The sequence below is a fragment of the Triturus cristatus genome, chromosome 2_2 (genome assembly GCF_964204655.1).
Source record: "Triturus cristatus chromosome 2_2, aTriCri1.1, whole genome shotgun sequence".
Classification (NCBI taxonomy): Eukaryota; Metazoa; Chordata; class Amphibia; order Caudata; family Salamandridae; genus Triturus; species Triturus cristatus.
Window position 1 is genome coordinate 292,141,020 of NC_140582.1, and position 27,984 is coordinate 292,169,003.

The following is a 27,984-nucleotide window of genomic DNA, read 5'->3' on the forward strand; positions in this document are numbered from 1 at the left end:
CCCTGAACAACAACCTGTATTGTTCAGTGGTTAGGCCAAACCCATCAATCAGAGCACTCTTCAGGACAGTGTAATTATCTGCATCCTCATCACTAACTGTGAGGAGCTTGTCTCTTCCTTTCTCAGAGAAGGAGAGCCACAAGATAGCTGCCCACTGACTTTGGGGTACCTGCTGTACTTTGCAAGCTCTCTCCAAAGCAGTTATCCATTTGTGGATGTCATCCCCACACTTGTAGGGAGGGACAATCTTGCTCAGGTTTCTATTATCATAGTGCCTGTCTCTATCCTTAGGGATATTGCTGCCACCAGTGGGTTCTGACCCACTTAACTTTTGCTCTCTAGCCAGAGCAAGCTTCTCCTTGGCAAGGGCAAGTTCTTCCCTCTGAATCCTCAGATTAGCTTCCCTCATTCTGGCTTCATGTTCCTTTCTCTCAGGGGAAGTCATTCCCCTGTGAGAGGAAACACTAGAGATGCTAGAGACATGGGAGTGGATGGATTCCCTTGAAGGGGATCTGTCCCTCCTGTTTCTCTGGTTAAGCCCACTTGGGGGTCTGTATGGGGGGACCCCATGCAAACTCCCATGTAAACTTAGGTTAGCCTGGCTAAGTCTTCCTACTTGGCCCTGGCTGTCTACCTCTCCATCTGAAGCCCCATCTGACTCCTCTGTGGTGGGTAGACCCTCCTCTGTACCTAGGGTACCTGCCTGAGATGCCCTAAGAGTATCATACTCCTCTAGGAGTTGTCTTAACTGAAGGAGGGTAGGGTTTGCACCCTGTTTTATTCCTCTGGAGGTACACAAGTGTCTCATCTCCTGGAATGTTAAGGTATCATATCTAGAGGGGGTCTTTTGCAGACCTGATTCTCCTGAGAGAGCATCTACTTGATCTCCTCTCAGAGACATGATCTAGTGAGGTTGTGGTGTGTGCACCTACCTACACTAGTTGTATCTACTAAACCTCTCTAGTAGTTGTAGTCAGGGTGTGTTACTCCCTTCAACCTACAACTACAAAGTCCAGTAGGAATTAAGTATTATAATCTATGTTATATGTACCTAGACAATATCTGTGTGATCTTTCAATTTAGTATCTCAAGATTACAATGGTATTACAACAGCAAGCTCAGATCCCAACCGCTGCTCACCAATGTGAGAAGTTGGCCTGATGTATGATGTCACTAGTTATAGTGTACACCTTATATCAGTCCAAATACCCTTATGGTGATTGGTTGTAAAGTCAACCTTATAGACCAGCTATCCTAGTGGTAGCATGGACAAGAGCAGTCTTAGGCTAAACTCTGAATGGCATGTGAAGCCAGCTGTGATACCATATATAATCCCTTGAATACCAAATGAAAGGACACCACAACAGATATATATATAAAATAAAGTGTATTTATTCTAAGCAACCCTCAGCACTCTTTATGAGATTAGAGGTAAGTACAACACAGTCTTATTTAAGCATACATTAAGTCACACAGGTAAGTAATACAGTTAGGCCCTAGGGGCCACGCAAACCATATACTAAGTAAGTGGTATAAGAACCACTGTCACGGAAATAGAATAGGCCTAGGCCTAGGGAATCGCTGGGGCTACACTACACTAGCGTTAGTTAGGAAGTGGGAGGCCCACGGGATTCGTGTGCAGAGTGGAAACACTCACGCGTAATGCGTAAAAGTCAATAGCAATAGTACAGTTTAGAAAACGGTAGATTTAGGACACTTCCGGAGTAGCTAGGAAGTTGGGACTTGAAAACTAGACACTAGGATAGTCACTATCCTGATGAGCACCGGAGTACCCAAGTTACCTAGCCCACAGGCTGCGGGTGCATAGGGGTGAAGATGCGTCGTTTTCGTCGTCGACTCCTATGGATGCCTGAAGAAAGATGCTGACAGGCAGTCAGTGAAGAGTGTCCGGTGGATCCCAAGGCTGGGATCAAGAAGAGAAGAAACCTGCAAGCAGAAGGGACAGAGTCAAGGTCACTAGCCAGTGACCACGTGGAACCAGGAAGGAACCAGGCGATGTCGTGAAGATTGCAGGTGAAGGTGAAGCTTGTCGCTGCAGCCAGGAGGACCAGGAAGCGTCGAGGACGACCAGGACCAGGAGGCGAGCTGTCCCACGAAGGCTCTTGCTGTCGGCGGCGTCGAAGTTGGACTAGGACTCACCAAGCCTTGGCAAGCGGAACCCACGAAGAACGAAGGACTTGCTTCTGGTGCAGACCAGGAAGGTCTGGGGTGCTTCTTCTTTGCAGAGAAGCGGGAGCCAGTCTGGAGGAGCCAAACCAGCGCAGAAGGTTTCAGGGTGCGTCGTCACAAAGGCCACTAGCTAGCGGGCAAGCAACCGGACAGACGCGGCAAGCAGGAAAATGCTGAAGGGCCCCACGCAGGACTCGTGGAGTGTGGGGGGCTGATCTTCGGTGCAGATGGTGCTTGGGGTTGGGGCTTCTCAATCCCCGGTGCACAACTTCGAGGGTACCTCAGAAGCTGCGCTTTAAGTTACTAGCCACTTTTTCCAGGTAGCCGGTCCCACGTCGCTCGTCGCCTCCACGGATCTCAGCTCTGCTGCAGATGTGGATCAGGGTCGGAGAAGTCTGGAAGTCAAGGCTCTAGTCAGGCTCTGCAGTCGGTTCCTCGTAGAACGTGGGAAAAGCAAAGGGTAGTCTCTTGATGGTGCCTGTTTGCACAGGGTAGCCACTCCTTGGCTACAAGGGAGATTCTTCAGTCTTCTTCTTTCGTCGAATGTCGAAGGTCCAGAGTTTCTGTTCAGTTTTGCAGGTTCAGGATAATCTAAAGTCTTGAGGCCCAACTCCCACTCTTATACTAATCTGGGGGGCTGGGATACCTGCTAGGTCACGCCTTATGGGTGGGACCTGGGAGGGGGTGGTTACACCCACTTCCCTTTGTCCAGTTTCGCGCCAGAGCTGGGGCTGGAGTGCCCCAGCGCCGGTTTGAACTGGACTATGCAAGAAACACCTTGTGTGCCCCAGGCATGTCTCATTCCTTTCAGCCCACCCTGCCCCAATACACTAAAGGCTGTCTGGGGAGGTGCTAGCACCTCCCCAAGCAGGAAACCTATTGTCCAGGCCTCCCTGGCTGGGATCACTCCCAGCTGCAGGAGGTCAGACTTGTGTCGTGGCAGCAGCATCCATTTTGTGATGCTGAGGCTTTGGTCAGAGGCTAACAGTTGAAGTATGATTTTAACATGTCTTTCCCTCTAGAAGGGGGGAATAATATTCTCATGTCCAGAAATGGCATGGGGGTATTATTCCACAGTGTTAGACACCTTACACAACATGTTTCGATAAAGCCAAACCATAGTTACCATAACCGTCTAAGATATAAGGCACTTTAAGAGTATATGGTAGGCTATATCATAGAACAGCTATAAGGACAAGGTTCTGAAAGCTGCAGACAGGCTCAGCTCATGCTAGAGCACCATCTCACATGTTACCAAGCACTCTGCCTCCAGGATTGTCAAGGCCTGCCATAGGAGTGACTGATAGGTACACATGTGTCTATATGTAAGTTAGGTATAGGAATACTACACCTAAGCAAGGGGTGATTACACGACCTTGCCCCAGCTGAGTGATCAGCCAGTTGTGTCAAAATGGAAGGTCAGGCCAGGGGTGGCATAATACATGCTGCAGCCCCTGGTAGGCCTAGGGTACACCTATGCCCTGGGTACCTAGGGTACACTGTACAGGGGCCAATAAGGTGATCCTATCCAAATGGGTTATGTACCTAAAGTACATAGTATTAATTTAGAGAGAGAACAGCAGGGCTGTGGGTCTGATTAGCAGGCCCACAGCCACATCTAAGTCGAAAACCAGTAAAGCAAAAGCAAAAAGTGGGGGTGAACATAGAAAGCAGACCCTACTCTCCTACACAACCCCCCCCCCAAACTTAGGGACATTAAACTAACCTTGACCAGTTGAGTCTTCATGTTCTAAGTGGAAATATCTGGAGAGTCCATCTGCATTGGCATGGTCAGTCCCAGGTCTATGTTCCACTGTGAAGTCCATCCCCTGTAGGGAAATGGACCACCTAAGAAGTTTGGGATTTTCACCCTTCATCTGATTTAGCCACAAGAGGGGTTTATGGTCTGTCTGAATCTTGAAGTGAGTGCCAAACAAGTATGGCCTCAGCTTCTTCAGGGCCCAAACCACAGCAAAGGCCTCCCTCTCAATAGCTGACCAACGTTTCTCTCTAGGGGTCAGCCTTCTACTTATAAAAGCAATGGGCTGGTCTTGACCATCTACATTCAGTTGTGAAAGAACAGCTCCCACACCTAACTCAGAAGCATCTGTCTGGACAATGAACTCTTTGGAGTAGTCTGGACTTTTCAGAATAGGTGCACTGCACATGGCCTGCTTCAGGTCATCAAATGCTTTTTGACAGCTTACTGTCCACTGAACTTTCTTTGGCATCTTCTTGGAGGTCAAGTCATTAAGGGGTGTCACTATGGACCCATAATTCTTAACAAACTTTCTGTAGTACCCAGTCAGGCCCAAGAAAGCTCTGACCTGAGTCTGGGTAGTTTGAGGAGCCCAGTCCTTTATGGTCTGGATCTTGCTCTCCAGTGGTTGAACCTGACCCCCACCAACTAGGTGGCCCAGGTATACAACCTTGCTCTGCCCTATCTGGCACTTAGTGGCCTTGATAGTGAGGCCTGCCTTTTGCAGGGCCTCTAAAACATTCCTCAGGTGGACCAGGTGATCCTCCCAGGTGGAGCTAAAGACAGCAATATCATCAAGATAAGCTGCACAATAATCATCCAACCCAGTAAGGACTTGATTCACCAACCTTTGGAAAGTGGCAGGTGCATTCTTCAAACCAAAGGGCATTACCACAAATTGATAATGTCCTCCTGGGGTCGAGAAAGCAGTTTTGGCCTTTGCACTCTCAGCTAGTCTGATTTGCCAGTAGCCTGCTGTTAGGTCAAATGTGCTCAAAAACTTAGCAGCTGCCAGTCTGTCAATGAGCTCATCTGCCCTAGGTATTGGGTGGGCATCTGTCCTAGTGACAGCATTGAGACCTCTGTAATCCACGCAAAACCTCATCTCTCTCTTACCATCTTGGGTGTGAGGTTTTGGCACAAGGACTACAGGACTAGCCCAAGGGCTCTCTGAAGGTTCAATGACTCCCAGCTCCAACATCTTTTGTACCTCAACTTTTATGCAGTCCCTGACATGGTCAGGTTGCCTGTAGATTTTACTCTTCACAGGCAGACTGTCACCAGTGTCCACCTCATGGGTGCACCAGTTTGTCTGACTTGGGGTCAGAGAGAACATATGTCTGTAGGATTGCAGAACCTGTCTGCAGTCCTGTTGCTGATGGACAGTGAGGCTGTCAGAAAAGACCACACCTTCAACTGAGCCATCATCAGGGTTCTGAGTCAACAGGTCTGGGAGAGGGTCACTCTCTTCCTCCTGCCCCTCATCTGTAGCCATGAGTAGCCCCATGTCTGCCCTGTCAACATATGCCTTCAATCTGTTGACATGAAGCACCCTGTGGGGGCTTCTGGGAGTCCCAAGGTCCACCAAGTAGGTGACTTCTCCCTTTTTCTCAACAATAGTGTGGGGTCCAGACCATTTGTCTTGGAGTGCTGCTGGGGCCACTGGCTCCAACACCCACACTTTCTGTCCTGGCTGGTAAACAGTCAGTACAGCCTTTTGGTCATGCCAAGCTTTTTGGAGTTCTTGGCTTGCCTCAAGGTTTTTAGAAGCCTTCTTCATATACTCTGCCATCCTGGAGCGGAGACCAAGTACATAATCCACTATGTCTAGTTTGGGTTGTCTGAGAGGTCTCTCCCATCCTTCCTTCACCAAACACAGGGGTCCTCTTACAGGATGCCCAAACAAAAGCTCAAAAGGGCTGTAGCCAACCCCCTTTTGTGGGACCTCTCTGTAAGCAAACAGAAGGCAGGGTAAAAGGATGTCCCATCTTCGCCTAAGCTTGTCTGGTAATCCTTTTATCATTCCCTTTAGGGTCTTGTTGAATCTCTCAACAAGCCCATTGCACTGTGGGTGATAGGGTGTGGTGAACTTATAGTTAACACCACACTCCTTCCACATTGCAGTCAAGTATCCTGACATGAAGTTGGTACCTCTGTCAGAAATGACCTCCTTTGGAAAGCCCACTCTGGAGAATACTCCAAGCAGGGCCCTTGCCACAACAGGAGCTGTTGTGGTCCTCAGGGGAATTGCTTCTGGGTACCTGGTGGCATGGTCCACTATCACCAGTATGAATCTGTGCCCAGATGCTGTTTGTGGGTCCATTGGTCCTACAATATCTATGCCCACTCTTTCAAAGGGGACCCCCACCACAGGTAGTGGTATGAGGGGGGCCTTTGTGGTGCCACCTGATTTGCCACTGGCTTGGCAGGTGACACAGGAGCGACAAAACTCCTTAGTATCTTCTGACATATGGGGCCAGTGAAAGTGAGGGACAAGCCTGTCCCAAGTCTTGTTCTGGCCTAAATGTCCTGCAAGGGGAATATCATGGGCCAAGGTTAGAAGGAAGCCTCTGAACTTCAGTGGTATGACCAACCTCCTGGATGCACCAGGCTTGGGGTCTCTAGCCTCTGAATACAGTAGCCCTTCATCCCAATACACTCTATGGGTACCTTGAGCATTCCCTGCAGCCTCAGCAGCAGCCAGCTGTCTGAGGGGTTCAAGAGAGGGGCAGTCTAATTGAGCCTGCCTCAGATCTGCCCTTGAAGGTCCCCCTGTCCCAAGAAACTCAACCTGATCAGGTTCAAGTTCTTCTAGGACAGTTCCTTCAGGGCTCTCAGAATCATCCTCCTGGGAGGGCTGATCCACCACCTGAGGCAGGGGGGAAGGCACAGCCTTAACCCTACTGCTCTTTCTCTTGGGTTGTGACTGGTCCATAGTTTCAGGATCCAGCACTTGTTCAGTGGTGCACTTTTTGGCCTGTGACCTGGTCACAGCAAGGACATGTGCATCTATCCCCAGCATTTCTGCATGGGTCCTATACTCCACTTCAGACCAAACTGAAGTTTCAAGATCATTGCCCAGTAAACACTCTACAGGAAGGTCTGAACTAACAACAACTTTCTTGAGGCCAGTTACCCCTCCCCAGGAGAAGTTAACAATAGCCACACTATGGGAGGTAGTGGCATTGCTAGCGTTGGTCACTAGGTAATTCTCACCTAGTATGATCTGTCCAGGGTCCACAAAGGCAGGTGTCACCATTGTGACACTAGCCCCAGTGTCCCTGTAGGCCTGAGCCATCCTTTGGTTGATAAAAGGAGTCTGTCTGTACTTGCCCAGGTTACTGGGGCCTACAGTAGAGGACAAAGCTAAGTCCCCATCACAGATCAGAACAGCCTGAGTAGGTACTCTGACTAGGCCAGAATCCTCCTCAGTTCCCAGGGTTAACCCTACTACACCCTTTTGCTGGGAACCACCACTTACAGCTGAACTAGGGGGTACAGTTGCCTTAGGGGCAATGGTGGCTGGGGGCTTATCCTTTTTGGTGCACTCACTAAACCAATGTGAGTTGGACTTACAATAGTTGCACCATGGTTTCTTTTGGCCATCTTTCTTTTTATCCTTTTTTGGGACCACCCTCCCCCTGAGCCTTTTGGGGGCCTGATGAAGACTTCTGGTCTTTTTGTTTCTGATCATTACCCTTCTGGTCTGCCTTTTTCTGATCACCGCCCTGGTTCTGGTTTTTCTGCTTAACTCTAGTCCTGACCCATCTAGCTGCCTTCTTTCCCAATTCTTGGGGAGAAGTCAGATCAGAATCAATCAGGTGTTGATGCAATAGCTGGTTTTGACAGTTGTTAAGTATTTGTTCTCTCATGATCAAATTATACAATCCTGTATAGTCCTTAACCTTACTTCCCATTAGCCAGCCTTCCAGAGCCTTAGTGGCACAATCTACAAAGTCAGTCCAGTCCTGAGTCTGTGTCTTCTGGGTATCCCTGAACAACAACCTGTATTGTTCAGTGGTTAGGCCAAACCCATCAATCAGAGCACTCTTCAGGACAGTGTAATTATCTGCATCCTCATCACTAACTGTGAGGAGCTTGTCTCTTCCTTTCTCAGAGAAGGAGAGCCACAAGATAGCTGCCCACTGACTTTGGGGTACCTGCTGTACTTTGCAAGCTCTCTCCAAAGCAGTTATCCATTTGTGGATGTCATCCCCACACTTGTAGGGAGGGACAATCTTGCTCAGGTTTCTATTATCATAGTGCCTGTCTCTATCCTTAGGGATATTGCTGCCACCAGTGGGTTCTGACCCACTTAAATTTTGCTCTCTAGCCAGAGCAAGCTTCTCCTTGGCACGGGCAAGTTCTTCCCTCTGAATCCTCAGATTAGCTTCCCTCATTCTGGCTTCATGTTCCTTTCTCTCAGGGGAAGTCATTCCCCTGTGAGAGGAAACACTAGAGATGCTAGAGACATGGGAGTGGATGGATTCCCTTGAAGGGGATCTCTCCCTCCTGTTTCTCTGGTTAAGCCCACTTGGGGGTCTGTATGGGGGGACCCCATGCAAACTCCCATGTAAACTTAGGTTAGCCTGGCTAAGTCTTCCTACTTGGCCCTGGCTGTCTACCTCTCCATCTGAAGCCCCATCTGACTCCTCTGTGGTGGGTAGACCCTCCTCTGTACCTAGGGTACCTGCCTGAGATGCCCTAAGAGTATCATACTCCTCTAGGAGTTGTCTTAACTGAAGGAGGGTAGGGTTTGCACCCTGTTTTATTCCTCTGGAGGTACACAAGTGTCTCATCTCCTGGAATGTTAAGGTATCATATCTAGAGGGGGTCTTTTGCAGACCTGATCCTCCTGAGAGAGCATCTACTTGATCTCCTCTCAGAGACATGATCTAGTGAGGGTGTGGTGTGTGCACCTACCTACACTAGTTGTATCTACTAAACCTCTCTAGTAGTTGTAGTCAGGGTGTGTTACTCCCTTCAACCTACAACTACAAAGTCCAGTAGGACTTAAGTATTATAATCTATGTTATATGTACCTAGACAATATCTGTGTGATCTTTCAATTTAGTATCTCAAGATTACAATGGTATTACAACAGCAAGCTCAGATCCCAACCGCTGCTCACCAATGTGAGAAGTTGGCCTGATGTATGATGTCACTAGTTATAGTGTACACCTTATATCAGTCCAAATACCCTTATGATGATTGGTTGTAAAGTCAACCTTATAGACCAGCTATCCTAGTGGTAGCATGGACAAGAGCAGTCTTAGGCTAAACTCTGAATGGCATGTGAAGCCAGCTGTGATACCATATATAATCCCTTGAATACCAAATGAAAGGACACCACAACAGATATATATATAAAATAAAGTGTATTTATTCTAAGCAACCCTCAGCACTCTTTATGAGATTAGAGGTAAGTACAACACAGTCTTATTTAAGCACACATTAAGTCACACAGGTAAGTAATACAGTTAGGCCCTAGGGGCCACGCAAACCATATACTAAGTAAGTGGTATAAGAACCACTGTCACGGAAATAGAATAGGCCTAGGCCTAGGGAATCGCTGGGGCTACACTACACTAGCGTTAGTTAGGAAGTGGGAGGCCCACGGGATTCGTGTGCAGAGTGGAAACACTCACGCGTAATGCGTAAAAGTCAATAGCAATAGTACAGTTTAGAAAACGGTAGATTTAGGACACTTCCGGAGTAGCTAGGAAGTTGGGACTTGAAAACTAGACACTAGGATAGTCACTATCCTGATGAGCACCGGAGTACCCAAGTTACCTAGCCCACAGGCTGCGGGTGCATAGGGGTGAAGATGCGTCGTTTTCGTCGTCGACTCCTATGGATGCCTGAAGAAAGATGCTGACAGGCAGTCAGTGAAGAGTGTCCGGTGGATCCCAAGGCTGGGATCAAGAAGAGAAGAAACCTGCAAGCAGAAGGGACAGAGTCAAGGTCACTAGCCAGTGACCACGTGGAACCAGGAAGGAACCAGGCGATGTCGTGAAGATTGCAGGTGAAGGTGAAGCTTGTCGCTGCAGCCAGGAGGACCAGGAAGCGTCGAGGACGACCAGGACCAGGAGGCGAGCTGTCCCACGAAGGCTCTTGCTGTCGGCGGCGTCGAAGTTGGACTAGGACTCACCAAGCCTTGGCAAGCGGAACCCACGAAGAACGAAGGACTTGCTTCTGGTGCAGACCAGGAAGGTCTGGGGTGCTTCTTCTTTGCAGAGAAGCGGGAGCCAGTCTGGAGGAGCCAAACCAGCGCAGAAGATTTCAGGGTGCGTCGTCACAAAGGCCACTAGCCAGCGGGCAAGCAACCGGACAGACGCGGCAAGCAGGAAAATGCTGAAGGGCCCCACGCAGGACTCGTGGAGTGTGGGGGGCTGATCTTCGGTGCAGATGGTGCTTGGGGTTGGGGCTTCTCAATCCCCGGTGCACAACTTCGAGGGTACCACAGAAGCTGCGCTTTAAGTTACTAGCCACTTTTTCCAGGTAGCCGGTCCCACGTCGCTCGTCGCCTCCACGGATCTCAGCTCTGCTGCAGATGTGGATCAGGGTCGGAGAAGTCTGGAAGTCAAGGCTCTGGTCAGGCTCTGCAGTCGGTTCCTCGTAGAACGTGGGCAAAGCTCTTGATGGTGCCTGTTTGCACAGGGTAGCCACTCCTTGGCTACAAGGGAGATTCTTCAGTCTTCTTCTTTCGTCGAATGTCGAAGGTCCAGAGTTTCTGTTCAGTTTTGCAGGTTCAGGATAATCTAAAGTCTTGAGGCCCAACTCCCACTCTTATACTAATCTGGGGGGCTGGGATACCTGCTAGGTCACGCCTTATGGGTGGGACCTGGGAGGGGGTGGTTACACCCACTTCCCTTTGTCCAGTTTCGTGCCAGAGCTGGGGCTGGATTGCCCCAGCGCCGGTTTGAACTGGACTATGAAAGGAACACCTTGTGTGCCACAGGCATGTCTCATTCCTTTCAGCCCACCCTGCCCCAATACACTAAAGGCTGTCTGGGGAGGTGCTAGCACCTCCCCAAGCAGGAAACCTATTGTCCAGGCCTCCCTGGCTGGGATCACTCCCAGCTGCAGGAGGTCAGACTTGTGTCGTGGCAGCAGCATCCATTTTGTGATGCTGAGGCTTTGGTCAGAGGCTAACAGTTGAAGTATGATTTTAACATGTCTTTCCCTCTAGAAGGGGGGAATAATATTCTCATGTCCAGAAATGGCATGGGGGTATTATTCCACAGTGTTAGACACCTTACACGACATGTTTCGATAAAGCCAAACCATAGTTACCATAACCGTCTAAGATTATAAGGCACTTTAAGAGTATATGGTAGGCTATATCATAGAACAGCTATAAGGACAAGGTTCCGAAAGCTGCAGACAGGCTCAGCTCATGCTAGAGCACCATCTCACATGTTACCAAGCACTCTGCCTCCAGGATTGTCAAGGCCTGCCATAGGAGTGACTGATAGGTACACATGTGTCTATATGTAAGTTAGGTATAGGAATACTACACCTAAGCAAGGGGTGATTACACGACCTTGCCCCAGCTGAGTGATCAGCCAGTTGTGTCAAAATGGAAGGTCAGGCCAGGGGTGGCATAATACATGCTGCAGTCCCTGGTAGGCCTAGGGTACACCTATGCCCTGGGTACCTAGGGTACACTGTACAGGGGCCAATAAGGTGATCCTATCCAAATGGGTTATGTACCTAAAGTACATAGTATTAATTTAGAGAGAGAACAGCAGGGCTGTGGGTCTGATTAGCAGGCCCACAGCCACATCTAAGTCGAAAACCAGTAAAGCAAAAGCAAAAAGTGGGGGTGAACATAGAAAGCAGACCCTACTCTCCTACACCTGATGACACAGAACCCCAAACACATGAACTTTTACACATGTTATATCTCATGGGCAATGGGGGACACCTAATTAAATGGCTGTATAGAAGCATCCGATCACATGCAGCAATCCACTCCAGGAGCTTAGAGATAAATGGTCCGCAGATATTGGGCGTGAAATATCGGACAAAGACTGGATGAAAGTACTGGAATACCCCAAGAAAGTATGACATAAGCCCAAATTCAAGCTGATCCAATACATGCTGGTACATAGAGCGTACCTGACCCCACATAGACTGAGCAAAATGTTTCCAGGTACAGCAGATGTATGTCCTAGATGCCACACACAACCAGCTGGGTTATTGCACATGCTATGGACATGCCCAAGACTGGCACCCTTCTGGGTGACAGCTTACAAACTCCTTAATGACGTGACACCGGGGATAGGGAAAGATACTGTGGAATACTGCATACTGGGATTATGCAAAAAGCGTAAGTCACAGGGAACACAGGCTAGGTTTGCCAATCTGGTACTAATATTGACAAAAAGTTCAATTACAATGCGATGGTAGTCTGCACAGACTCAGGCAGCGTTAACATGGCATAACAAAGTGGTTCCTCTGGAATGGGATGCATTGCTGGAACTGTTTGTCTCTGCTGGACCTTCACTGCATTGAAATGCTGATAGCTTTTGGGCTTTACAAATATGCTACGGACCCAATAAGTAGCAGACCCCGCAGGAACCTTACTAGAATGTAATATGCTGTATTCTCTGAACCATGGTCCACATAGAGTCTTGGTCGCCGTCAATAGGCTATTTTAACACAATAGTGAGTCTGAGGAGGGTGGGTGGGAGGGCTTTGATAGATAATTGTATTAGGGAGGGTGGAGGGAGTTTGTTTGTTGGACTGAACTTTCTGAATGTGGAAGCAATAATGTCATCCGACTGATAATATGCTATAATTCTCTGATGTTTGCACTGTTCCAATGATGTCAAATTTGAGTGTTCTACGTTTGAAAAGAAAACAAGTTACTTACCTGTAACTTTTGTTCTCCAGTATTGGTAACTTTCATAGATTCCCATAGCTTGTATCATTCCCCGTCGTCGGAATGGGAGCCTCGGTAAATAAAAAATACCATAGCAGTAGGTACAAAAGAGAAAAAAAGGCTTAGGCCTCATCTCATTTTGTAGCATATCCACCTTTTTTTTGTAAAAGAGACCAAAATAATACAACAACCAATCAGATTAGCCTCACCCCATAGAACCCCCCTGAGAGAACCTCAAAGCCTCAGATTTTCGTAGCCGTTGTGGAACAATATAACAGAATATGCTGAAGGCTGAGCTTTCCCATGGGAGGAGGGTGGGCACATGGGAATCTATGAAAGTTACCAATACTGGAGAACCAAAGTTACAGGTAAGTAAATTGTTTTCTTACTCCAGAAATTAGAACTTTCATTGATTCCCATAGCTTGTATCAGAATAGCTAGCAGTTAGGAAAAGAGGAGGCACATTTTGTGTTAAAATACATTGCATCACCTTGCATGTATATCAGCATGAGAAATAAAAGTTACCAAACACCAGTCAGTAAACATCATCAGATACAAAATGTGCGAACCAATAACAGGAAGGAGGGTTAGAAGGGAAAGCTCACCGCTCACTGAAAGAGATTCCGTAGAACAGCCTGTTCTACTGCAGCATCGCTCCGCGTGGAAGATTCCAAGCAGTAATGTGTCGTGAAGGTATGGGCACTGCTCCATGTAGCTGCCCTGCAAATGTCTTTGATTGGTACTCCAGCGAACAGAGCAGCTGAAGACGAAACTGATCTTGTCGAGTGCACCCGGACCCGCCCTTCTAGGCGCTTACCAGCCGCTTGGTGACAGTAGTGGATCATGCTGCTAATCCATCGCGCAACCCCTTGTTTTGAAAGGGGAAAACCTTTGCGAGGTGCACTGAAGGCAACAAAGAGCTGAGTAGATCTCCTGAAGTCCTTGGTGCATTGGATATAACATTTTAAACACCTTTGAACCTCTAGAGAATGAAGAGACCTCTCCGCTGGAGTTGTCGGCCTAGGGAAAAAAGAGTTCAAAATGATGGTCTCATTCAAATGAAAATCCGAAGGAACCTTCGGGATGAATTTTGGATTTGTCCTCAGAATAAGGGTGTCTTTTTTTAACTGATAGAACGGATCCTTAATAGTGAGAGCCTGAAGTTCACCAACCCTCCTGGCTGATGTTAAAGCGAGGAGGAGAGCCACCTTCCATGAGAGAAATTTAAGATCCACCCTATGAATTGGCTCAAACGGAGGCCTCATGAGTTGAGCAAGGGCCAAGTTGAGCTGCCACACGGGTGGAGGTGGTCTAACTGGAGGGAAAACCCTAAAAAGTCCTTTTAAAAATTGTTTCACGATACTCGCAGACCAAAGAGAAGGGCCTGAAGATGTTCAGCTGAACCTAGAGATCGCCGCCAGGTGAACCTTGATAGAAGAATGTGCGAGACCTGACTTGGCCAGAGGCAAAATGTTTGGCAAAATCTGATGAGGAGCAGAAGAAAAAGGATTAATGTTCTGTTGGCGGCACCATAGGCAGAATCGTTTCCATTTTGAACGATAGGTCTTATTCGTACTTGGTGCGCTGGCCTGAGCTAGCACCTCTCTACATTCTTGAGGGATATTCAAGCCCTGAAATTCTCTGTGCTCAGGAGCCACGCAGTCAACTGCAGAGAGCTCGGGTCCGGATGCACCACTTGGCCCTGGGACATTGTCAATAGAGAAGAAATTGGACGCAGGTGAAGTGGATGATCCTGGGAGAGCAGGAAAAGCTCTGTAAACCAAAACTGTAGCGGCCACGCCGGTGCCACTAGAATCATTCTGCAGGGTTCTGCTTTGAGCTTCCTGAGTAGTCGTGGGATTAGAGGAATTGGAGGAAAGGCGTAAACAAAGGCGCCTGACCAGGCCATCGAAAGTAAATTCCCCAATGATCCCTGATGGTGTTCCCTGCTTGCGTAGGGCTGGCATCTCCTGTTCTCTGGAGTGGCAAACAGGTCTTTGGAGGGTCTGCCCCAAAGATTGAAAACTCTCTCCAGAGTGCGCTGATCCAATTCCCACTCGTGGCTCACAGATTTGAGATGACTTAGCGTATCCGCTGTCTTGTTGAGGGCACCTGGAAGATGTTCCGCCGAAAGTCAAATTTGGTGACGGATAATCCACTCCCAAATCTCTTGTGCTTCCTTGGACAGCAGAGGAGACCTTGTTCCACCCTGCTTGTTCACGTAATGCATGGCCGTCGTGTTGTCTGTACGGGCCAGGACGGTGGATTTCCGAATCCTTGGAAGGAAAGCCTGTAAAGCTAGACGAATTGCTTTTAGCTCCAGTAGGTTGATGTGGAGAAGACGTTGTTCGGGCCGCCAGCGGCCGCTCACTTGAATGTCTTGCAAGACCGCCCCCAGCCTTCCAGAGAAGCGTCTGTGGTAAGTATCAACGGAGGTGGAGTGACTGTGAAGGTGAGACCCTTTGAGATATTGTCTTTGACCATCCACCATCTAGCTGCCTCTTTCATAAGAGGAGGGATGATTACTTTGTCGTCGAAAGAGCCTTCTGCTTGGCGCCACTGCAAATCCGATTGCTCTTGGAGTGGGCGCATACAAAGTCTGCAATGCGGAATTAAGGGAATGCAAGATGAGATTGATCCTAGAAGAGATTTGTATAGACGAACAGACAGAGACCGTCTTGTTTGCAAATGACGGGCGGAGGTGATCAGTCTTTGCTGCCTTTCTTCTGATGGAAAAGCTTCGCAACAAGCTGTGTCCAGAATAACCCCCAGGAACTTGGCCGACCTGGAAGGACAGAGGACTGACTTGTCCTTGTTGAGTTGAAGTCCCAGATGACAGAAACGTTGAGTGCAGCTTTCGACTGCTTTTGAAGCTGCCTGAGAAGAAGGTGCTTTCACCAACCAGTCGTCTAGATAAAGAAAAACCTTTAGCGATTGTTTTCTGAGAAATGCTGTGACTGGGGCCAAGACCTTTGTGAATATCTGCGGCGCGGATCTGAGTCCGAAAGGCAGGACCTTGAATTGAAAGTGGCTCTTGGCTACTGTAAAGCGTAAAAACCTCCTGTGGGCCGGGTGGATGGGAACATGGAAGTATGCGTCCTCGAGATCCAGAGTGGCCATGTAATCCCCTGGACTGGGAAGCCGAAAAAATGTCCTGTAGGGATACCATCCGAAACGAGAGTTTTATGAGATAGGTGTTGAGCTCTCTCAGGTCTAAAATTGGGCGCCATTTGTCTATGGACTTGCGAACGAGGAAGAACCGGGAATATAATCCTTTGCCTCGTTGGGACAGAGGTACTGGCTCTATCTCTCCTTTGAGAAGTAGTTGGTGATCTTTTAGTTGTAGAAGGTGCAGATGTTTGGATTCGGTGGCGCGAGGGGCTCTGGATGGTGGCTGGTGTTGAAACTCCAGTGTATGTCCAAATCGGATGATATTGAGGAGCCACCGATCTGATGTTATGAGATTCCAGTTGTGGAGGTATTGTGATATCCTGCCCCCCACTGGTGTCACAGGGGGTGAAGGAACAGTAGACAGAGCCGGGAAGCCGCTATTGACGCTTAGCGGAATCTCTCCCCTGGCGCCCTTGTCATCATCTAGAGGGTTGGCGAGAGAAAGACGACAATTGGCCCTGTCTTTGAGAATTCTGGGGCCTGTAAGGCTGAGACTGGTGCGAATAGGAGGATTAGCGCTGCTGCTGGTATCCACCTCTATATGATGAAAAACCTCTTCCTCTCGCACCACGGAAAGGTACTTTGCGGTATTGCAAAGTCCCAAGGGACTTCGCTGTTTCAGTGTCCTTTTTCATCTCCTGCAGTGCATCGTCCACATGCTTTCCAAAAAGCATCTCACCATCGAACGGCAGATCTAGGATTTTACTTTGGACTTCCAGGCAAAACCAGGTGGCCCGAAGCCAGCCCTGCCGTCTAAGGACTGCCGCACCTGCCAAAGAGCGGAAAGCAGTGGTAGCAATGTCCATTGCGCAATCTATACTTTCCGAAGAAGAACGCTCTCCTTTCTCCAGGATTTTCTTTGCATCAACCTTCGATCCCTCGGGTAGCTGGTCCAAATACGGAGATAAGTCGCACCACATCTGGCGATCATATCATCCCAGAATCGCCAAGGCATTAGCCGCCCTGACCAGGAGGCTGGACATTGAGGAGAACCTCTTACCCACATTATCAAGGCGCCTACCCTTCTTATCCGGTGGTGTGGTAAGGGGCGCCGACGGATTCTTTGTCTTCCTGTGGGCTGCTTGAGAAATTACAGAGTCCGGTTTCGGTTGGATAACCAGACAAGCAGGGCTATCTTCCGGAGCTTTGTACTTTTTCTCCAGTCGAGGAAGAACAGGCATGACGGTAGCTGGAGATTTCATTACCTTTATCCCCTCATCCCAGACATGGCCCACAATTGGGATAGAACGGACAGACTTTTTATGAGGCTCTTTAAAATCACAAAGAAAACATTCTGACTGTAGTGATGGTATGGGAAGATCGAAATGTTTGGATGCTCTTTCCATTAAATTGTGGAAGCCCCCTATATCTGCTGGAGGAGAATCCGCAGGATCCGGAGATGGAGAAGCGGGATCCGGAATTATATAGTCATCCCATTCCCTATCTGGATCTGGGACTAATATTGTGCCCTGGTCATCATCTGATGAGTCATCATGAACTGTGACTACATTTTGTTGAGGTTCCATCGGATCCGGAACCGGAGCTTGTGGAAGCAGAGGAGGAACAGGAGCTGAAGATTGAGGTGGAGGTGGAGGCACTTGCACCGACTGTTGACCAGAAGATTGAGATGGAAATCTTTTCCTATAATCCAGCAACATGAATTGTAGATCAGCAATCAGTGAGGACGGCATAGCCACCATGCCCTGCTGTGACTGTTCCTGCCTAGTTTGCAGCAGATATTGTCCTTGGTCTATATAGTAGTCCTCAGAATCTGAGTCCTGATATTTGACAGGTAATTGGGATGGACTATATTCATCCCCGTAAGGTCCCTCATCTTCATCTGAAAACTCCTCCTCCAAAAGGAGTGCTGGAGGTAGTGGTGTCACTCTACGAGGAGAAGTCATCTCCGGTGTAATCTGGCGTCTTTTTACTGAAATTGCCACACTTTGAATTGTCGACGAGGTCGTCGACGGCGGAACGGTCGTCGACGAAGGAGTGATCGTCGACGGAATCGCCGTCGAGATCATCGTCAGTATTATGCTGGAAGCTGTAGATGTCGTCGTCGTCGTCGTCATCCTCGTCGTCATACTCGTCAATGTCGAAGTAGTCATCACCATCGACGACATGGAAAAAAGGCTTTATTCAAAGCCTGTGCTACTTGTTCAAAGAAGAGGCTTTATGTGGAGGACAAACATAAGGACAGTATTTATTGTTTGTACCCTGACTACAAGGCCACCAACTGCAAGAACTGTTGTATCTTCTCTTCAAAGACCTTGAGAGACGGTGAGGGACGTTTGCTCACCTGGTTGCAAAAGTTAAAGTCACGGAAAGACCCGATATTGAGTGACAGTGATGATGACTCCTCTGCGACATCTTCGAGGAGATCTCAAAAAAGGGGTAGGTCTTCACCTTCAACTTCTTCTGACCCCCCTGCCAAAGCCTTACAAAAGACCTCTGATAGGTCTGACAGGCGCAGTCCCATCAAATCTCTTCATCGAGGTGTAAAGGAGATGGAAGGACTGGTTTCTGAGGCACATTCTATTAAGAAGGCGAGTCATGGGCCTTCGGTTTCACCTCCACCTTCTGAGAAGCCAAGACTGATCAAAAAACCAGCTTCCGTCCTGCCTGAGGGGAAAGCTGACAAGAAACTCCGCCCGTCGACGACGACAGCATCAGTTACGTCGACGACGCCGTCGAAGAATACATCGACGTCGATTTCAGCTCAGTCGACGGGCTCGTCGACGAGAGCTTCGTTGTCTCCAGTACCTTCGTCGATAACGACTTCGTCGATGCTGCAACCTAAGTTTCAAGTTCTCCTTGTCAGACATCCTGAAGAACGCTGAAGAGAAAACAGTTGAAAAACACAGAAGTTGAAGAGAAATCTGAGCAGAGCTCAGTGGAGACTCCCTTGCACAACGTGTGGTAGAAAATCTGAGGCTCTGTGGTTCTCTCAGGAGGCTTCTATGGGGGGAGGCTAATCTGATTGGTTGTTGTATTATTTTGGTCTCTTTTACAAAAAGAGGTGGATATGCTAAAAAAGCCTTTCTTTCTCTTTTGTACCTACTTCTATGGTATTTTTTATTTACCAAGGCTCCCATTCTGACAACGGGGAATGATACAAGCTATGGGAATCTATGAAAGTTCCAATACTGGAGTAACCAATAAAATATGTTTAAAACAATATATATAATCACAAATTACTTAAATGAAAATATTAGTAATTGATGCATTCTTTTTTTTTCATCCAGCAAGGGACTCCCTATCTATGGGGTCCTCACTATCTACTGGCGCCCCTGCCCTGTCATCTTCTTCCTCCTCTTCAGACTCTTCAGGGTTACCCTGAGACCAACCACCCTCTTGGTGTGTGGCCTGGAAATTCTTCCTCTTAGGGTCCTCCCTGCCCATTCGTTATCCTGCCACCGGAGTAGAGTTTCCTGAAGGTCTCGCTGAGCCTCTGACCCACTAACTTCTACGAATCTCTCCTCAGAACCCCCTCAATTCTAACATACTGTATTTGAACAGATCATGAAGCTGAAAGGTAGATTCCATTTTGGCAAGGCACTAAGACACAAGTGCAACACGGGAGACCTAGGTGCAAAAGCTGAAATGGGAATACATAATTCAGAAATGACACTTTTAGGAGAAAACAAAATCAGAAAAAATAACCCCCAAACCTGTGATTTTCTGAATGCAGAGTTTGTAGTGCAACCAGTTGTCGCTGTGGTACTGTGCAGACACAAGTCCTATCCTCACCGCTGACAACCAATGTTAGAAATGGAATTTCTGGTTGGCTAAGGCTTGCGCCAAAGCCAGGCAGAAACCACCACTCTAGTCACGACAAGGGAGTTACACGCTGAAGATAACCCCTGCTCACCCTCTTGGTAGCTTGGCACTAGCAGTCAGGCTTATCCCAGAGGCAATGCGTAAAGCGTTTGCGCAACACACACATAGCAGCAACACACTAGGCACACCACAAAAGGAACTATATATAAAAATACCCTTTGTATTATCCAAAACATATTAGAATAGTAATCACACAATATACACTGTGCCAACTGGCACTAGGCAATATTTACAGGGGATTATGTACACATGACAGGGCTAATTGGGCCACTGTCAGAACCATCAAAAAGCACAAATAGTGAATGTAGAACACAACCAGTAACTACTGGCCAAGTAATGTACTCAGCATTATATCCTGCAACATAAAATACAGTATTCAATAAGCATCACCAGTATAAATCACATTAGAGGCATAAATCAGGGCGCATAAATCAAATTTGGCATATACCTCACATAAATCACGTTAGGGAATAATTATCACCGGCATAAACACAGTATGCCCCAATCACACCCTAAAATGACCCCCAGGCCAACTGGCCTTCCTATCGGGCTCAAAATGCCCTCTGTCCAGAAATGTCAGGGCTCCTTCTGGGGCCTTCCAAATGGCCCTTTTGCTGCCTATGCAGCCAAAGCTGAGTGCGCACTGCACTGGGGCCTGGGGTGCTTCTCACCCCTTTCCTGTTGAAAACACAAATGCCCCCAAGCCCCACTCCAGGACTTCTAGAGATGATTTGGCCCCCAAAGATAAAAGACACAGGCACCAACTGTGCCTTCGGGGTCCCCACTGTTACTTTGCAAAACCAATTTGCTCCCACGTTGCATCTGTGAAATTTGACAGGGCACCACTGTGCCTGGGGAGCCTCTCCGTCTCCCTCACATGCACCGACAATGTGCCTCGCCTCAAGATTCAGCCCCCACTCACCAGGGCGTCTCAGGATTCCTCCCATTCGCACTGGCAACACCGCCCCTCGTGCTGGGGCTCCCTTTCAGGCCGCAAGCGGGAAGGCACTGGCAATGTGCCTTGAGCTCCCTCTCGGCCACCGGCAATCTCTGCGGCCTCATGCGGGGCTCCCTCCAGCTCATGGGAGCCCCGCCCACATCCAGGCTACCACAGCCTCACTTCCACTGCAGCCGCGCTGCGATTGGGCGGCCATGTCAGCTTCCGGTCAGCCTGCCCACAACCGGCAACTTGCCTGTCTTTCGGGTCGTGCTAGCAGCAGCCCGGCTTCTTCAGTTAGCGGTGCAATGCGGGGTGGGCACCCGCTATAAATCAAAGATAATTGCGGAGTGGGCACCTGCCATCAAAAAGCATAAAACAGCGGGGTAGGCTCCCGCTAAAGGCATAATACAGCTTGGTGGGCTCCCGCTAGAGTAGATGCAAATGCGGGGTGGCCACCCGCGGCGATAAGGCAAAACGCGGGGTGGGATCCCGCTCCAACAAATAGCGCAGGGGGAATCCCACACGCCGGGGTTCCCTCACAGCCTCGCGCTGCAGCCACCAGCTCCTTCCATCTCCTTGCAATAACAATAGAGCGCCCACAAGGCGCTAAGTTCCTCAAAGGTTAGGATGAAGCTGGGCAAGGAATTAAAAGTCCTTGGGGCTGGGGACACCCCAGTAGGGCGCAGCCAGGCAGGCCAGCACGCAGGGACCCCCAAGAAGCTGCAGCTCGGTCCCACGGCGGTTTCTCTTGGCAGAGTGTCCCCCCCAGCTGAAGTATGCACAAGCACTGCTCAACTTTCATGGCGTCACAGCCCCTATATTTATATTACCTCTTGGCTTTGTCTGGCCTGGCACAGGGCTTGGGGGAACCAGCCAAAACTGGTTCAGGGGGGAATTGGAGCACCTTGTTTACAAGGCTTCTCTTCCCCTTTGTCAGGTGGGGGCTCGTCTTCAGACACACCACCGTGGGATGGAGCCAGCATTGTACATGCTAGGCACAGACCTATTCAGGGACTTCTCCTTCCACTACTCCAAATGCAGATGCTCCATTCAGCCTAGTGCTGACTCACCCTGCCCCTCCTGGAGCCACTCAGACCTCACCAGCCCCTGTCACTCAAAAACCAGACATGCAATTCAGATCAGGCAAGTCACATAGCACTGCCAACTTCTAAAAGTGGCATTTCTAAAATAGTTAGAATAAATCTGCGCACACCATTGCGCAGCATTAATTATCGCTATTCCAAATATACCAAACTTGACCACGCTGCGCCTCTCATATCAGGAATTACCACTGAAACACTTATCAGGGAATCCCCAATGCATTCCTATAGAAGGGCAGGCCCACAGTAGTGAGAAACCAAAATGGCTGTTTGTCACTACCAGGACTTTTCACACACTTAAGGTACATGTCCTATCTTTTACCTACACTGTAACCTTCTCATAGGGCTAGCTAGGGCCTACCTTAGGGGTGACCGACATGCAGTAAGAGGCAGGTCACAGACATGGCACACTCTTTAGGTGCCACGCCACATCGGCAGTAACACTGCTTGCACAGGCCCTGCAAAGGCAGAGGCCTGAGCTAGGTTTGAAAGGCTACTTTGGTGGGTGGCGCAATCAACGCTGCAAGCCCACCAGTAGCATTTAATTCACCAGCTCTGGGTATAAGAGATACCACTTTACAAGGGAGTGACAGGTAAATTAAATAGGCCAAACGGGTGTAGACCAATCTTACCTTCATAGAGAGCACACATACTTTACACTGAACAGTAATGCTGAAGTGTCCAGAGTCCTAAAACCACCAACACCATGTCAGAAAAAAGGCTAGGAGAAAGGATAAATGTTTAGGGATGACCCTGCAAAAAGGGCCAAGTCTAACATATACCATTTGTTTTAATATGTCGCATGGGGCAAACACAACTTATGTCATGCTAGTCGTGTTCACCAAGGTGCAAACACTCTATGCAAGCTGCCAAATCCACAGCCTTATCCCCATTTTCTATAAACCTCAGAATGGCCTGCAAAATCACTACTGGGCTACCAAATAGCTATGCATCCAATACAAATGGGTAGACTGTGTGCTATACAAATGCCAAATGACAATAACACGACATGCAGTAACACATGACCCAAGGATTAAGTTATTCCAGGAATATATTTTTAGGTTACTCTAAAATGTATATATTCAAACCTCCTGCCAATTCTGCTTTACTTATGGCAAAGTAGTTGTAATGGCTCACCTTTGATTTCCAAACTCGTCAGCAGTTTCAGCTCATTGTGTGTACAGGCGTGTCCAATATTGTTCTCCGCACAAATTTCAACTGAATACATAGTATTAGACTCCAGGCCTTTTAGCTGGTATTGCGTAACAGAGCTGTTTCTGATGTTCACATCATGGTTGTAGTCAGTGTTGCCCTGCATCTTATAACGGATAAGGATTGATGAGATTGAATGACCCTCTTCTATGGACCAAGAGATGATAGCTGATGAATCCGTAATGTTCACCTTTGTAATGTTCATAGGTGCAGGAGGAAGAGCTGTGTAAAACAAAAGCATACAACATTTTTGCATTACTTGTAAAATTTCAGTATACAATCAGGTATATTGGCTTAGATATTTATCTTGTCGTTATTAGATATTTTTATGGCACAGTTGCAAAACGAATAACCAATTTCCTTTTACCATAGGTCTTATAAGAAATGTGTTACTGGTTGGGGGGGGGGGTGAAACCCTTCTCAAGCAGCAACCACAATTCTACTCAGGATGAAGTCATAAGCAAACCCTAAAGTAAGATGTGCTCAACCCTCAGGTAGATTGGCACAGAGCAGTCAGACTTAATCAGAGGCAATGTGTGAAGTATTTGTGCAACAATTCAAACTGTAACACAGTGAAATCACACCACAAAAGGAGCCCACAACAGGTTTAGAAAAATAGAGTAGCTTTTAAAAAATAAAACAAGGCCAAAATGACAAAACTTTGTTCAGTAGGACCGTAGATATTCAATTTGAAAGTATTTTGTAAAAATAGTGTCAAAAGTTGTAGGGCCCGATTCACAGAACTAACTTAAGGCAACATCCTAAACTTACTACCATTTTGGTATTCACAGAAGGCACTTACTCATTTTGGTATTCACAGAAGGCACTTACTCATTTCGGTATTCACGGAAGTTAGGAGTCCTAACTTTAGGACTCCTAAATGCTTTCTGTGAATACCGAAAGTCTTAAAATTAGGATTTTTCCCAGTTTAGTAGTAGTATAGTTAGGACTCCTAACTTTAGGACTCCTAAATGCCTTCTGTGAATACCGAAAGTCTGAAAATTAGGATTTTTCTCAATTCAGTAGTAGTAAAGTTAGGACTCCTAACTTTAGGACTCCTAAATGCCTTCTGTGAATACCGAAAGCCTTAAAATTAGGATTTTTCTCAGTTTAGTAGTAGTAAAGTTAGGAGTCCTAACTGTAGCACTCCTAAACTGAGAAAAATCCTAATTTTAAGACTTTCGGTATTCACAGAAGGCATTTAGGAGTCATAAAGTTAGGACTCCTAACTTCTGTGAATACCGAAGTGAGTAAGTGTCTTCTGTGAATACCAAAATGAGTAAGTGCCTTCTGTGAATACCAAAATAGTAGTAAGTTTAGGATTTTGTCTTAAGTTAGTTCTGTGAATCGGGCCCGTAAAGCTTCAACTTTGAATATCTGGTCGCACCGGGCTGAGACAAAGTCAGAAGCTTAGGCTAACACGGTGGAATGTTAAGTTTATATTGAAAAAAAACAGATGCATAAAATTAGTGGGTTTGTGAAAACATCTCCACGTACAATGATAACAGACATTCTAATTATTATCCATGTAGGTTTACTAGTCATCAATGTCACCAAAAGAGTCTGTCCTTCACATGGAAACTAGACCTCTGAAATTAAATTAAACAATAACTAAAGGGAAAGTTGGATTAAGCATCAACCTTTCGGTTTCTGTTGTAATGTATACTTGAGACCATCTTTATGACCCTCTAATGTTTATGAACACCTAATTTTACACCTCTGATTTTTTCAATATAAACGTAATAATAAGAAATACACTAGTTTATTGGAATTTATTTATTCAAATAAATATAAAAACATATTGTGTACTTCAATTTGGGATGTCATGGCTAGACATCATGTATAGTTGATATATTGGTTGAAACATTTCTGATAAAAAGAAATCCCTTGTAGGCACCATTACCTGTTTATTTTCAATACCCAAGCCCATAAGGGTATATTGGGTTGCCCTTACATGTGTAGCAACTATTAAATAGTGGCTTTTTCAAAGCTGTAATTTGTAAGGCTGGCAGGTCTAAAAGTTATTTTTTTAAATTATACGGTTTATTAGTTTGGATTACCTTTTAATGGGATAGTAGAGAAGCTTTATGATTGCGCTAACAGATCATGATGGTGAATCCCGCATTACAACTTATTTGAACTTAGTTAATAACAACAGACATTGCTTATTTCAGCAATGAACCATTCAGTACAACTAATTTGAATTTAGTTAATAGCAGAAGTCAGTCATTGCACATTGCAGCCTTCAAACTCAGTTAGACAAAATTTGCATTTAAAGTAGTATCTCAAGCAGCTTTAAATCTTTATGTATTTAGGCTTTAGGAAAATCTCTTGAATGCAAATTATTCTAATAACTCTAAAGCCTTTTGACCTATGATTACATGTAGTACAATACGTTTTCTAATTCTTCCCAATCACGAACTATATTATCTCTCATTAAGAATTCTTCCTCCCTCCACTGAGAACATTGGGCTAGTAAACTTCAAACTTAGAGCTGCATCTAGGTTAGATTGTTTTAGTTGATTAGCACTTTTACAGTGCACAATCTTCCATTAGTACATATCAACTTACTTGAAACAAACATAGCCAGTAAGTCATAGTTATAGATAGTCGAAGTATTGTTTTTTGTCAATACTTGTTTACACTGCCATACAAATGCATGTGTTAAGACACAAGTGCAGACGTGTCTGGCAATGTTGAAATGGGTCTTCCATTAAAGGAAACCCATTACAAGTAGGCCACTTTGCGTCATGACGCCTGCACACATCACAATGCATACGTGCACATGTATTTTGCGACGCATGTGTGGCAAGGGCCATGATTCATGTGTGCACAGGCTCAAGTGCCTTTTTTTATTTAGTAATTTACCATTCCATCCCATCTTAGAGCGGCAAATAAAACAAATTAAATTTGCACAATAATAAAGGATTGACCCAGCAGAAAATTACACCTGCTGAGCCCTTGAAAAATAAATAAACAAATACATAAATGTAATAAAAAAACAGATTTGACGGGAGAGGTTGGGCGAGGTATAGCATAGCTGGTGGGGCGTTAGTAAACGCAACCAAGTGCAAAAATCAAGTTGGGGTCAGAAGTGAAGCCATTTAAAAAAAAAAAAAGAAAGTCTATAATAAAAAATGAACTAAGCTAGAAAAGGCAGACGGGACGAACACAGTGGGGAAGCTATTTTTTTTAAAACATTAAATAAATATTTTATGTTGGGTGGGGTAGGACAGGCAACATACGAGCTGGGCGGCACGGGGTGGGAATATGAGGGAAAAAGCAGCATGGGGGAGAGAGAGCAAGAAAACATACACACTGCCATGCTCTGGTGAAAATGAAAGAAAAGGAATATGCTACTTACCAGTATGCATCTGTTCTTGGCATGTAGAGCTGCAGATCTACACACTGTGCATAGATCGCCATCTGGTGTTGGGCCCGGATGTTTGCAGTTGTTTTTCCTCTTGGAAAGTCTTTGGAAGTCACGAGGTATGTGACTCCTCCTTTGGATCATACTGCGCATGGGCTTCGGCGCCATCCTTAGATTGTTTTTCGCCAGCAGGGAAATGATGCAGCATAGTAATAAGCAGTGAAGATGCCCATGTGTGCTGTATCTAAATAAGATAAACTGGAACAGATAAAGGTAGCCGGAGAGGCGGGTGGGCGTGTGTAGATCTGCAGCTCTACATGCCAAGAACAGATGCATACTGGCAAGTAGCATATTCCGTTCGAGGCATATAAACTGCAGATTACACACTGTGCATAGATTATATAGCAGTACTCGCTCCTAGCGGCGACCACCAATATCTGTTGCAGTTGTTTGAAACAGTGTTTTAAGGACAGCCTGGCCCACACTAGCTTGTTGTTTAGTTTGCACATCTACACAATAGTGTCTAGTGAAAGTGTGCGGTGTAGACCATGTAGCTGCTTTGCAGATATCATCTAAGGGGATGTTCCCTGAGAATGCCATGGAAGCCACTATTTTACGTGTAGAGTGGGCTTTAGGGGGAACAGATAGCGTGCGTTTTGCTTTGTGGTAGCAAATCTGTATGCATTTAACAATCCACCTAGCTATCCCAGATTTGGAGATGGGGTTGCCTTTGTGTGGTGGTGAGAAAGACATGAACAGTTGTTTGGTCTTACGAAACGGTTGTGTCCTTTCGATGTAGTAGAGTAAGGCTCGTTTGACATCTAGTGTGTGTAGAGCTCTTTCTGCAAAGGTCTGTGGTTGCGAGAAGAATACAGGTAGTTCCACAGATTGGTTTAGGTGAAAGGGAGAAATGACTTTAGGGAGGAATTTTGGATTAGTACGGAGAACAACCTTGTTATGGTGCATTTGCAGAAAAGGTTCTTGAATGGTGAGTGCTTGTATCTCGCTGGGCCTTCTGAAGGAAGTAATGGCTACAAGAAATGCAGTTTTCCATGTTAGGAATTGAAGTTCACATTTGTGTAGAGGTTCAAAGGGAGGCCCCATTAGTCTTGTGAGAACGATGTTTAGGTTCCACACAGGTGAGGGTGGCACTCTGGGGGGAATTATTCGTTTGAGGCCTTCCATGAAGGCTTTTATGGCAGGTACTCGAAAGAGTGAGAGATGTTGCATGTTTTGCAGATAAGCAGCTATGGCTGCAAGGTGCAGTCTAATAGAGATGTAGGCTAGGTTGCATCTTTGTAGGTGTAATAAATAGCCTATGATGTGTTGAATGGAAACATCTAGGGGATCGAAGTTATTGTTGTGACAAAAGATCACAAAACGTTTCCACTTGGCTGCATAGCAAGCTCTAGTGGTAGGCCGTCTAGCTTCTCTAATGACGTTTATACAGTCAGGGGGAAGATTAAGAATAACCGAATTCTAGGATTTCAGGAGCCAGATCACAAGGTT

At 46.8% G+C, this 27,984-nt stretch overlaps 1 protein-coding gene across 1 annotated transcript in view; it reads right to left on the reverse strand.

Annotated features, from left to right (window-relative positions):
• The window catches only part of TEK (TEK receptor tyrosine kinase), a 542,264-nt gene that overhangs the window by 179,649 nt on the left and 334,631 nt on the right, over nt 1-27,984 (reverse strand). The window contains exon 13 of the mRNA XM_085641331.1: nt 23,031-23,327. Coding sequence (XP_085497457.1) covers nt 23,031-23,327 — 297 coding nt within the window. The remainder of the gene's footprint in view (nt 1-23,030; nt 23,328-27,984) is intronic.